Raw genomic sequence first — 14475 nt, forward strand, 5'->3', positions numbered from 1 at the left:
AAGAAGGGACACCCTCCTTGTTTGCAAAACCCGCAGTTTTTCTTTCAGAAAGAAGAGTGGCCTTTCTACTGAGGCTAAACCACAATTAGCTATGATGCCTGCAACACGTCTTCACTCTTATACATTAGGATGAATGTATGTGTCAAATGTGCAGAACCCCGTAGTCTAGTTTTGTTATAAATTTATATCTTGGTGTGGATGATGATCCAAGTCAGATTTTCAGGATATCCACAGGAGATACATTTATTCATTAAGTACAAGGGGAAGTAATTTATAGAGTTGGTCATTATCCTTAAAATCTGGTGTGGATCAGCCATTGGCAAACTCTGCAGTGACTGCTTTTAGGAGGCATGCAGACCTCTAAACCAGCCATATTTACACTGATGACTGAATGGACGAAGTCAATTCTGCTACTTCTGTTCTCCATGCACTGAGTTTAAATAGGTGCATTTTCCACTCTGTTTAATTCTCAGACACATTCTCATATCTAATAATGCTCATTTGACCACCATAACAACATCAACAGTCACAGATTCTCGTGTTTTCAAACACCTCTGTGCATCCAACAATCCAATGGATTTTAGCATTGTTTTCCTGCGGAGGGAATAACTATGTACACCAACGGAATTTCTCTGTCATATCCTCCCATTGCTGGTTTCACTGTGTGTGTATCTCAAACATGTAAGATTCAGAGGGGGAAACTCTTTGTCAAGTAATTCCCACATCTGCTGCATGCGGTGCCCAAATTAATGTGTAGCACTTATTTGGCAAAATATTCCTCAAATCACAGTCACTCCTACTTCATCATGTCTTGGTCAGGATTAAATATAGTTATTCTTGTAGACAAGAGCTCCACCATGCCTGCTGCTGTAGCACTCTTTAAAAAAGAAACTGTTGTGATGTTATTGTGAAACCAAAGTAATATTGGAGCTAAAGCTGTTTTGACTTTTACATTTATATGTGTTTGTATTTTCTCTTGGGGACAGGAACCTAAGATTGACAGTTTCTCTGCATCTGGCTTCAAACCTGACAAAATAAAAGGGGGAATAGAGTTCAGAAATGTTCACTTCCAGTATCCATCGAGAACGGATGTTCCGGTAAGTGGCTGTGTTTTTATAATTATTAGGTGTCTAGTTGCTGCTAAAGGAGGCATCTGAGGATAGGATTTCCCTGCTGATTTCAAAAGCACTACAAAGCCTCAGCTTTGATTTCATTACAGTATCAATCAATAAATTAATCAAATTTTATTGACATAATTAATCAAAACCATTGCATAACCATAAAAAGAATAAAAATCAAAGTCATTTAAAATATCAAAAGTAAAACTGAGCTTTTTCTGCTCAGGGCACCAAAAGCTCATTATCCTTATGTGGCCTGTACCACAAGCTTAATAAAATACATATACTGTGTGTAATCATTCAACCTGTTGACCAGTTCATCCTCATTAGGGAGCTCCGGTTGAGATTTGAACTTTCTTCTGTTCCAAAGGGGATGCTTTTTCTGTGGATGGTGACCCAGTCTCTGTCTTGTCCAACTCTTTGAGAGGCAGTTTTAAAAATGTCCACCCCTAACAAACTAGGGGGATTGACTGTCCGTTTAACCAACCCGTGACTGCTTGGTTATAGGAACGAATCTGCAGAGATAAAAAGGATGGTTTTAGTAGCTTTTTCCTTTCTGTCCCAAAATCAGGACATTTGCAGAATATATCTAAAGAAGCTTCTTGCTTGTATCCTCATAACCAACAAGTTTGATTTGTATGATGGGTTTTCCGGGTGGGACATAGATTGTTTGTGACTATAAACCCAAAGTGAAATAGCATAAGGTGCTGTTTTATGGCCATGGAGAAATGCACAGACAGATGGGCTCCATAAGGTATACGACCCAAGAACGGCCCAGGCATGCCCCCGGCTCGCCAAGATGTCTTTGTCCATGGGCTAGTATGAAAAATACCGGCAAGTTAGTTATTATTTTATTAAAAGCTGATTTCCCCATACTAGTCTCCCATGCTTCTTTCATGCCTAGAACTTGAATCACCTGGTTTAAATAGTTTTCCCATGAGCCTGTTATTGTACTAGCTTGTTGGTCTTTCACTTCCAGCTTGCATAGATTATTTATGGACCTAATCTCTGGTGCCCATAGCCTCCAACATAATTTGATAAATGCACCCTTACTCTGAAGGGACTTATTTTTGTAGTCCAAATTCTAGCAGGATCTGGGCTGGGGATGCACTTTTCAGAATCAAAAATAGCCTTATACGTTTTTGTTTGAATTTTGTTTAATGTGCCTCTCTCCTTTCCCCACATAACTTCCACACCATAGGACACTGCAGGCAGCAACTGTGTTGACATTACTTTGAGAATGTGTCTCAGAGAGGGACAGTCCAGCTTTTTCTTGAGTACTTTGGAACTGTACATCCACTGATGTCACTACTGTGCTTTTGCTTGTATTGCAGTCAGCTGGTGTTTCCCTGTCATTTGAGGTTTCAGGTGTACTCCCAGATATGTATATGTAGTGGCCACCTCCACTTTTTTTTCCTCCTAAAAACCAGATGAAGGTCTTAAAATTGCAATCTACCAGCCACATCACTTTCATTTTCTTCAGGTTTAATTCAAACCCTTGCTGATCCAAAAACCTATTTAAGGCATCCATGCTACATTGCAGACCTATTGGTGCTTGACTTAACAACATAATATCATCAGCACATGATAGGCACCCTACTTTTTCTGAAGCTAGGACTGGCAGGTGGCTGTTAACCTGTGAGAGCATCCCATCAAGGTCTGCCAGATATAACTTGAAAAGGCTTGGGGCCAAGACAGATGCTTGTTTTAAGCCTGTTGGTATCTTGTTTGTTAGTCTACTACCATTCCCTGGTTTAACTGGTACCTACATTTCCGAATATAGTTCTTTGATTGCCCGCAAGAGATCTTTAGGGGTTTCCCATTTGTCCAGTTTAGACCAAAGCCATCCTCTGGGGGCCCAATCAAAGGCAGACTTGAGGTCTACAAAGCAAGCGAAAAGACTTGCTTTTCAGCTTATAGCTTTTTCTACTATTAGGCTGAGTGCTGTTAGATTTGTTAATACTCCCATGCCAGCTCTGAACCCCCTTTGGAATCTTCGGATCAAGTTGTTTGCATCCACCCATGTTTGGAGATGCGTAAGTAAACGATGCATAGAGCTTTGACTCTATCAATTAAAGCTATGAGCCTGTAATTAATAGAAGCCGAATTTCCACTCTTGTAAATTGTATGTATAATGCTATCTTTCCATGAGTCTGGAGTTTGATGGGTACGAAGAGAAATGTTAAATAAAGGTGTAAAATAGTGGGCCCAGTACTTTGCATCTCGTTTGAAAACGGCGTTTGGGAGGCCGTTTGGACCAGCACTCCCTTCTGACTTCATGTTTCTTTAATCAGGCGAGTTAGTTGTGTTTGGTCCACAGCTAAAGCTTAATTTACTAGTTGTTGGGTGACATATATTTTCTTGTCGTCAAACTTCCATTGTTTGGCTTCCCTTCTGAGCCCAAAAAAACCTTATTGGGCTTTCCTCTACTTTGATTTACTAATGTTCTATTACTTACTGGTAATCTTCACTACTCCTGGTCCTGTTGTCCTCGTCCCATTCATCACTAATTGGAGATAACTATCTCCATGACATTAAAAAGAACATGAGGAATGCTGGGACATCTCCTCCCCAGCCCCTCCCTCTGATAGTACATAAGCTGCACTTACCCAGCACTCCACCTGCACCACCAAGTCCTCAACAGAAGACCGGTGGCACAGGAGGGAGGGAGGGGCGTGATGAATGGGACGAGGACAACAGGACCAGGAGTAATGAAGATTTCCGGTAAGTAATAGAACATTACTCCAAGGTCCCTCTAGCCCACGTCCCATTCATTCCTAATTGGAGAATACCCAAGCAGGCAAATCCGGGCTTCTGAAAACCGGACAGAGCCAACACAACACCTCAAAAAAGGATACCAAACAAAACACCACAGGAGTCCCAACAAGTAGAGAGCCAGCAGACCCTATTGCGAAGTCCCAGGCCAAACAGAGGCCGAGCTCAAATCAGAGGAAGTGACCTGGACAGACACAAGGAGCGAAGGAACCAACGCCAGCAGCACGGCAGAGCACAAGAAGGGGAACAGACAAAGAATGATCCCATAAGACTGCAACCATCTGTGGAGACCAGCTCAAGATCCCCTCCAGAGGAGGAAGACCAGACACTACAAAAGCCAGTACAACAGACTGCTCGGGAGATGGACCCAAAACACACACCCACCAACTAAACCCCTCTGGGCATGACTCAACAACAACCACAAAGACCAAAGCAAAGCCCAGAAGGAAGAGGCCGACCAGAGACATCCATACCCTGAGAACCCGAGGCAGGAAAATGAGGCTTTGCAAAACAACAAAATAAAAAAGGAACCACAGGAACAAGGAAGAGCCAACACACAAAAATTACCCCCTAGGCTGAAAAAGACAAGACGGGGACCCCAGACCCACGAGTGCCCAGGACCCTTAGCCCCCCAACTAAAGAGAGGGCCAACCAAGAGACCACCAAAAGAGAGAAAAGTGGAACAGCAGCAACCTCCAGAGACACAAAGGCTTGCAGACCAAAACACCGCACAGCTACAGTCAGAAACTGGGGAAGCCCAATCACAGCAGCCCATGCCAGACAGTGATCAGACAGAGAGCTGTCTCCGGATCAGAGGAAAGGGAAGCCACTAAGGCCACCCACAGTCAACGCCATGGGAACGTAAAACCACGACCTCCAGAATAAACCACGAACAAGCAAATACCACTCAGAGTACGTCCCAGACACAAGGCAGAAGCAGGGCATCAATGCCACCGGAGGAAAGAAGCTTAACCGAAACCAGGGCCAGGGGACCGACAGGGCCCCCACCCCCCAGGAGCCCCTTTAGACAATGGGCACAAGAGGGGAAATCGACCTTAGGGACAGGAAACAAGAACAGCACCCCCCACCAACACCAACTAACAGTGGAAAACAATAGGAGAGATGGACCAGGAAACGAACAGCCCCGAATGGCCAAAAAGAAACACCGTCACCCGGGAAGCTGAGTGCACCACCAAGGCCGCACCACCCGAGTAAACCCTCCAAAGCAGGACAACACTGGCCCGAAAACACAAGTAATGTTACCAGTGGCATCAACAGCAAAAAGCCCTGAAGTTGACCTCCCCAGACAAGGAATAGGAAACCGCAGAGAGAAACAAGGGTGGGACCGGAAGCAAGGAAACCCCTCAACACAGAAAACCCAAACAGGCACAAGGCGCCAGACACATTCCAAGACAAAAGAAGAACTCACAAGGGTTAAGGAGAAACGTGCTACCAGCTGAAAAAACTCAAATCAGCAGTGGTAACAGGACTCCGGCCAACAATTCTCCTGAGCCAAAGCCCAGAAAGGAGGCTCCAGGCCCCACGCGGAGAACCACACAACACCTGGGCTCAACCAAAGGTGGAACAGGGACCAACAGGTACCAGGCCCAGGAGCCACACACAGCAATGAACCAAGTGACCAGAGAAGAACGAGCACCACCAGCAGATCCACCACCCCCCGCAACAAATGTGGCATATACCAGAAACCGACCCTGGGGTAGCCAAAAATATGCACAATGCCAATCAGCCCCATCTGGAAAAGCCCCACAGCATCCAGGGAAGAACATGTGCAAGAGTCCCATCCTGAAAGGGACACAGCCAACAAAAAAAGCTCATAGCTGGCAAACACCAACCAGAAAAAACAAAACAAAACGGCCGACCCACCAGAAGAATGGAGCTGAACACCCTACCCCATACCAAAGTGGGCAACAGACCCACAGTAGGAGACCACTGAAAAGAAGAACCCCATGCAGAAGGGCCATCAAATGACCCCTGAAGGATGGGCAAGGACCAAAGCGCACCCTAGATGCGTCAGAAGACAACTTGACCCCCACATACAAAAAGACCAGAGCCAAGCCGGGGAACCATCCAGGACAACCATCCTCTGCTTGTGCCCCAACAGAGGGGCAGGACCCCATACCGGGTGTGGGTATTCCATTGCCAAAATATCACCCCAGAGAACAGGACACAAACCCAGAGCACATAGCAAGCATCACCTGGGTAGCAGCCAGAACCAGCAGAAGGGATGGACAAAAGAAACAGGCAGAGTATCACCCCAAAAGAACAAAAATGCCCAAAGAGACACCCAAGAAGAACCCCCAACACACTGCAGAAGAGGCTGGAACAGTGACCAACAGGCGACAGGAAAGTCCCACAAAACTCCGAGGGACACCAATAGCCCAAGGCATGCACAGGAAGTGACCCAAGGCCACATCTACCAGACGCGACCCCCTAAACCCGCTAAGCACCGACTGCACCAGGCTCAGCTTGGGAGACCCAACTTAAGGTGCCTGGAAGCGACCCAGCACCAGCAAAAAGCACACAAAAGAAGGGGGCACAGAGAGACCAGCCGATTGAAAGCCAGAAAGGTGACTGCCACACCAGGCAGAGACAAAGGGCCACTAGCAGACACAACGAAAAGTACCAGCACCACATGTGCGAGTAACAGTGGCCAAGTGGCTTATGCCACAGGGAACCACCCAAAGCCCAGGGAAAAATAGCAAGCAAAAAAAGGAGCAGGAGGAGCAGAACAGAACCACCACTCCTCAACGTGAGGGACTGAGAACCGAAAACAGACCAGGACAGAAGCCTCACTGCCGACCCATGACCACAGCAGAAAAGAAGACAGAAAAAAGAACAGGCGGAATGCTGGATAAGTACAGCTTATGTGCTATCAGAGGGAGGGGTTGGGGAGTGGATATTCCAGAATTCCTCATGTTATTTTTTTCTGATGTGGAGATAGTTATCTCCAATTAGTGGTGAATGGGACGTGGACTAGAGTGACTTGGGGGGAACTTCTTGTCCCCCTCAGCATTACCTTCTGAAGAGCCATACATTACACAAATGTTGGCTTCCCATGTGCTGGCGTCGATTCCTGCATTTTTGTGTCTGCTCTTTCCGGATGCCAACCCATTCACTAATTCCCAAAATGTTCTACTGTTTGTTTTTTTGCTTGCCCATAATAACTTAATCCACATTTTCTCCTGAATCTTTCTTCTTTCTCTCCAGCACTCTTTGTTATTCTTGGCTTTCACCTCCCAAAGACTGGATTTATGTATTTCCTGCCCTGTAAAACCCCTTTTACCAGTTTATTGATTTCTCAGGCTATTTCGGTTTTCTGAGTGCGCAGATCCTTATTAAACTAGTCATGCCTTTCACAGACCCCCTTTTTGGTCTGGATATTTGGCCTGCCTTGAGGCCATGTCGTGACTTGAAATTTTGCTAATATAGATGTTAGCCCTGTCCATTCTTCATTCCAATATCTTGTTGGTGCAGAGGTTTTGTCTTGTGTTTCCTCTGAACATTTTCCACCACTTAAGAACGTGAGTGAGGCAGGATTGTTCTCCTTGCTGTTTCCATTTAGGATCCTTAGGCCTAGCTTATCCAGAGATTTGCTGTACCTGTTTCCATCATAGGACTTTGGCGGTCATTCCAACCCTGGCGGTCCGATACCGCCAGGGTTGGGGACTGCGGGAGCACTGCCAACAGGCTGGCGGTGCTCCCATGGGCATTCTGACCGCGGCGGTACAGCCGCGGTCAGAAACGGAAAACCGGCAGTGTACCGCCGGTTTTCCGCTGCCCTGGGGAATCCTCCATGGCGGCGCAGCTTGCTGCGCCGCCATGGGGATTCCGACCCCCATACCGCCATCCTGTTCCTGGCGGTTTTGGCCGCCAGGAACAGGATGGCGGTATGGGGTGTCGTGGGGCCCCTGGGGGCCCCTGCAGTGCCCATAACAGGGCCCCACAAAGATTTTCAGTGTCTGCCATGCAGACACTGAAAATCGCGATGGGTGCAACTGCACCCGTCGCACCCCTTCCACTCCGCCGGCTCCATTCGGAGCCGGCATCCTCATGGAAGGGTGTTTCCCACTGGGCTGGCGGGCGGCCTTCTGGCGGTCGCCCGCCAGCCCAGCGGGAAACCCAGAATCACCGCGGCTGTCTTCTGACCGCGCAGCGGTATTCTGGCGGCTCCCGCCGGCCCTGCGGTTACCGCGGCCGGCGGGAGTCAGAATGACCCCCTTTGTCTTTTTTGTCTTTTTCCTACTTGCATTTACTAAGTCTAAACTGAAATCACCAGACAAGAGAAAAATGGCTTGATAATGCTGCCACTGTAGTACCTTTATTACTTCCATCGCTGCATCATTTCTCCTTCCAGAAGCCGGTCACCCACCACCTCACCACTCAACCACCCCCTGCCGCTATTGGAACAGAATCTCGACAGAACAGCTGATCTCTACCCTCGCCCAGGGACCTCCTCCTAGGACCCGGGACCCCAACTCAGCCGCCACCAACCTGTATCAATGGATAGACAACTGCGCCAACACCCTCGCGCCACTCAAACAACCCTCGGACATCCACCACAGACCCAAGGCCAGCTGGTTCACCCCCGACCTTCAGGTCTCCAAACGGGAATGCCAAAGAATGTAGAAGACCTGACGCCTTGTACCTACCGAATCCAACCACATCGCCCTCAAGACTGCCATCCGCAAACATCACCAGCTGATCCGCACCACTAAAAGAACCTACTACAAAAGCTGCATAGACACCAATAATCACAACAACAGAGAGATCTTCGGCATCATCACAGAACTCTCCAACCCCAGGCCCTGCTCCTACGAACCCCCACCAACACAGGAGCTCTGCAACTCCCTCACCACTTACTTCAGTCGAAAGATCGAAGACATTCACAACAGCTTCAAACCCCAGACCCACCAGCCAACCACAGACAGCCAGGAACCCAACGCACAAAGCAACGTTAACCCTCTATGTGCCTGGACCCACGTCAACAATGAAGACACCATCAACACCATGACCTCCATCCACTCCGGCTGCCCCTTGGACCCCTGCCCACACCATATCTTCAACAAAGCCAGCGACATCATCGCCCCCCCATCTCCGTGCCATCATCAACAGTTCCTTTGAGATAGCCACCTTCCCGGAGAGCTGGAAAAGTGCTGACATCAACGCCCTGTTGAAGAAACCCAAGGCGGACCCAGATGACCCCAAAAACTACCAGCCCATCTCCCTCCTCCCCTTCCCAGCGAAAGTCATTGAGAAAATCATGAACAGCCAACTATCCCGCTTTCTGGAAGACAGCAAAGTGCTCGATACCTCCCAATCCGGATTTCGCAAGAACCACAGCACTGAGACCGCACTCATTGCTGCTACAGATGACATCAGGACCATGCTCGACGAAGGTGAAACCGCAGCGCTCATCCTCCTGGACCTCTCCGCAGCCTTCAACACCGTTTGTCACCACACCCTTCGAATACGCCTCCACAATGCCGGGATCCCCGGCAAGGCCCTCAAATGGATCTCTTCATTCCTCTCTGGCAGAACCCAGAGAGTCCACCTTCCGCCTTACCTGTCCGAATCCTCCAGAAACATCTGTGGCATCCCCCAGGGATCCTCCCTCAGCCCAACAATTTTCAACGTTTACATGGCTCCTCTCGCCAACATCGCAAGATCCCACCACATCAACATAGTATCCTGCGCAGACGACACCCAGCTGATCATCTCCCTCACGAAAGACCCTACAACAGCAAGAAACTACCTCCACAATGGACTTCACGCCATCACCAACTGGATGGAATCAAGCCGCCTCAAGATAAACACAGACAAAACAGAGATCCTCCTCTTCGGCAGCAACCCCTCCACTTGGAACGATTCCTGGTGGCCTACCTCCCTAGGAGCTGCACCCACACCCACCACCCAAGTACGAAACCTGGGAATCATCATGGACTCAGCACTCAGCATGACTCAGCAGGTCAACTCAGTCTCCTCTTTGCTACAACACCCTTTGCATGCTCCGCAAGATTTTCAAGTGGATTCCCATCTAAACCAGTACGACTGTCACCCACGCCCTGGTCAGCAGCCGACTGGACTACGGCAACACACTATGCAGGAACCACAGCCAAACTACAAACGAAAATGCAACGTATCCAAAACACCTCAGCCCAACTCATCCTTGACGTCCCACGCCGCGACCACATCTCTGCCCACCTCAGAGACCTACACTGGCTACCCGTATCGAAGAGGATTACCTTCAAACTACTCACCCACGCACACAAAGCCCTCCACAACACAGGTCCGGCCTACCTCAACGAGAGACTCACCTTCCACACTCCCGTCCGCCAGCTCCGCTCCGCCAGTCTCGCTCTCGCCTCCGTCCCCCGCATTTGCCGAACCACCGCCGGAGGAAGATCCTTCTCTCACATCGCCGCCAAGACCTGTAAGACCAGTAGGGAACTGCTCCGCCTATCCCAGACCCAGGACCTCCTGACTTTCAGGAAACACCTCAAAACATGGCTATTTGACCAGTAGCCCCCCCCCAGCGCCTTGAGACCCTGACGGGTGAGTAGCGCACTTTATAAATTACGTGATTGATAAATTACGTGATTGATTACGTGATTGACTTCACACAAGAATTCCACTTTTCCCTCTTTGTTTTATTTGGGTGAATATAAACATTTATTCATATTAATGCACCTTTATGGAACCAGCTTTGACACCTGAATCCAGTCCAGCCCTACGTCAATTGCTTCTTTACCCCATTTATTTGCTGTGGATATAAATGTCGATAAACCACCCTTAGGATGTCCGAATTTTGAGGATTTCTTTGCAGGTACCTGCAGCTCGATGAAGCCTACCACAGTTGCCGGCCGTAGGTTCCAGGATTCCTGAGTCAGGATGATGTTGAATTCTTTGAGGAACAACCACGTGTCCACATCCTGTAACAGAGTCTTAAGGCCGTGGGTGTTCCATGAACAAATGCTGATGCCGTCATTGTCCGTTTCCAGTTCCTTGATCTCTCTATACTTGTTAGGAGCAGTTACTCCCTTGCATCTCTCCGGGCCTTAGGTCTTTTTGAGTTCTTAGGGCTTGGAACTCTCGGCTTTCCTGATAAACCTGATACTGATCCTAATATAGGTGACCACAGTTCCATTCTGTAAAAGTAAGCCATTGCCTCACTATGCCAACATCAGTTATGTATTGTCCAGGGGAAGTATGTGCAGTCTGTCCTTCATCAAAATGGGCTTATGACAAAAAAGACAAAAAGGATACCTACAAATAACTGCCACTTGCTTTAGTTAAAATTGTTAGTACTATTGTTATTATTGTTGTTGTTATTAATACTATCAATGTTAATATTTGTGAAGGAGACGAGAATAAACATCACATAATCAAGCACTCAAATCGCAGGCAGCTACAACAATATAATGCTATTTTATTACAATAAAAACAAAGAAGAAAATACATCACCATCTTTTGGGAACATAAATAGCTTGTATTTGAAATAGATACACACAATAAATAACATAAACAATCACACTTTAAAGCAGCTTTGTCACTAAGTAGGAAAAGACCCATTTTTAGGATGATGTAAACAATGTGTTCAGGTTTTGTGCAGTCACTCAAAGTCAAGGGAGCCAGTGGGTAAGGTAGGCTGACTTATTGCTTTGTATACCATAGTGTGCAAAGGCAAAATGTTATGTTATGTTGATTTGTATAGCGCACTAATCACCTGAGAGGGTATCCAGACACTTGGTAAAGGTGTGCATGTGTGTGGTCCCGAGGTGCTTATATGAAGAGCCAGGTCTTCAGCTTCTTGCAGAATTCAGTAAGTGAGGAGGAGGCTCTGATGTGTTGATGGAGGTTGTTCCATGTCTTGGGGGTGATGTAGGAGAATGAGCGGCCTCCAGTTTTGCTTTTGAAGGTGCAGGGGGAGTGGGAGTGATGCAGAGCGTTGGTGTCTGGTTGATTGACAAAAGTGTATGCCGCTGTTCAGGTATACTGGCCCTGTGTTGTGTAGTGCTTTGTATGTGTGTGTGAGAAGTTTAAATTGGCTGCCTTTGTGAATGATGCGTTAGTGAAGCTTCCTGAGGTGTGGTGTGATGTAGATGTGGGGTGGGGTGGGAGGTTGAGTATGAGTCTTGTAGCTGGGTTCTGGATGGTCTAGACCCTGTGTAGGAGTTGTTTGGAGATTTCAGGGTAGAGAATGTTGCCATAGTCCAGCCCGCTGGTGGTGAGTGCTTGTGTGACAATCAGTCTTGCCGTCTGGTGTTCTGAGGCAACCATTTGAAGATCTTTTGCAGAATGTGTAAGATGTGGAAGTAGGAAGTACACACAGAGACGGTTTAAGGCATGAGCAAAGTGGGCTCTGACCCAGGCCCCAGCCTTTCAAGAGGGCCCTGATAGAGCCAGCTCTGTTTTGCAGAAACTTGCCCTGATTACCTTGAATTAGTCTTAAACAGATAGTTTTAAATACCATTTTCCTTTCATTCATTTTTATCGTGGGTGTTGTGTGAGAGTCTATTACAGATATTTTGCAGAGAAATGTTGTGTTTGTGTTTCATGGAACATCCATTAAAAAGTTTCTTTAAGAGTGAAACAGGATCCAACATATGAGAAATAGGAGCGTGTCACAGAGATTTTTTGCAGTAATATTAGTGAGGTGCTGCTGTGTTACAATATTGAAAACGCATGTCACTGTCCCTGAGTATTAGATGTAAACAAACACATTAAGAATTAGGACAAGTGCTACTGTGCACAGTCAGTGACCTGGCCAAAGAAGGCATGAAAGAGCTGACACTTGATGATAAATTCAAAGCTATTTTGAGCAGGAGCCCCCAAAATACATTTGGCCCAGGACCCCCAAAATCCTTAAGGTGTCCCTGTGTGCACACTGGTGACTTGAGCCATCATGTTGAGCTTGTCATCTAAGATGATCCCTAGATTTCTTGTATGGTCTGGGGGAGTGGATGTTGGTGCTAGTTCCAACGGCCACCTGATGCAAACCCATGTGGAGGTCTAGTTGCTGAAGACTAGTACTTCTGTCCTGTCGAAGTTGAGCTTCAGGCAGTTGGTTCGCCTCCAGTATGCTACCATGGTAATGCAGTTGGTGAAGTTGGTTCTGGTGGTGTTTGCCTTGTCTGTCAGGAAGTGGATGAGTTGGGTTTCATCACCATAGGAGATAAAAGTAATGTTTTGTAATCGGATGATGTTGGTGAGGAGTGTCATGTGTATGTTGAAAAGAGTGGGTCTGAGGGGCGATCCCTGTGAGCCACTGCATATCAGTTTCTTGGTCTCTGATATGAACGGTGGCAGCCTGACCCTTTGGATTCTTCCTGTGAGGAAAGAACCAGTCCATTTGAGAGCAAATGCTTGTATGCCAATCTCGTGGAGACTTCTGTTGAGGGTATTCAGGAAGACAGTGTCAAGGGCCGCTGAAAGTTTGAGCAAAATGAGGGTCGATCTTTCTAATGTCATTGGTATCCGCGAAGAGTGCTGTTTCTGTGCTTTAGTTCTTTCTGTATCCTGATTGTGTGTTGTCTAGAAGATGGTGAAGTTCGAGGTGGGTTGTGAGTTGCTTATTAATGCCCTTCTGAATCACTTTGGCTGGATAGGGGAAGCAGGGAGATGGGTCTGAAGTCGCTCACTTGATACTGGTCAGCTGTGGACTTCTTAATGAGGGCATTGATTTTCGCAGGTTCTCATTCATCTGGGAAAGTGTCATACACAATGGCAATATTATTGATGTGGGTCAGGGAGGTGCTGCTTGGTGATATGCCCAGGATGTTGATGTGGTGGAGGCATGGAGCAGTTGGGGCCCCTGAGAGGATGGTCTGCATGATTGCTGCTGTGTTGTTTCTGGTGAGAGTGGTCCATTTGGTCAGGTGGCTGTCAATGATGATTTAATCCCTTTGCTGCCAGGCCTTTTCCCCCTCATATGCCAGGCCTTTTTTTGGCTATTTGTGGCAGTTTGCGCTTAGGCCCTCATAACTTTTTGTCCACATAAGCTACCCACGCCAAATTTGCGTCCTTTTTTTCCAACATCCTAGGGATTCTAGCGGTGCCCAGAGTTTGTGGGTTTCCCTGGAGGAGACAGAGAAATTAGCCAAAATACAGCGAACAGTTTGTTTTTTAAACAAAAATGGGAAAAAAGGGTTGCAGAAGAAGGGTTTTGTTTTTTTCGAAAATGGCATCAACAAAGGGTTTGTGGTGCTAAAATCACCATCTTGCCAGCTTTCAGGAACAGGCAGACTTGAATCAGAAAACCTCATTTTTCAACACAATTTTGGCATTTTACTGGGACATACCCCATTTTTACTATATTTTGTGCTTTTAGCGTCCTTCCAGTTAGTGACAGAACTGGGTGTGAAACCAATGCTGGATCCCGGAGAGCTAAACATTTCTGAAAAGTAGACAATGTTCTGAATTCAGCAAGGAGTCATTTGTGTACATCCTACAAGGTTCTCCTACAGATAATAACAGCTGAAATAAAACAATATTGAAATTGAGGTGAACAAAACTGCCATATTTCTCCATGTTTTACTCTGTGACTTTTTCCTGCCATGTCAGA

General features: G+C 47.1%; 1 protein-coding gene across 1 annotated transcript in view; it reads left to right on the plus strand.

Moving 5' to 3' along the window:
- The window catches only part of LOC138261971 (ATP-dependent translocase ABCB1-like), a 519774-nt gene that overhangs the window by 282721 nt on the left and 222578 nt on the right, over positions 1–14475 (plus strand). The window contains 1 exon segment of the mRNA XM_069211572.1: positions 987–1097. Coding sequence (XP_069067673.1) covers positions 987–1097 — 111 coding nt within the window.

Source organism: Pleurodeles waltl, chromosome 10, assembly GCF_031143425.1.
Source record: "Pleurodeles waltl isolate 20211129_DDA chromosome 10, aPleWal1.hap1.20221129, whole genome shotgun sequence".
NCBI classification, from domain to species: Eukaryota; Metazoa; Chordata; class Amphibia; order Caudata; family Salamandridae; genus Pleurodeles; species Pleurodeles waltl.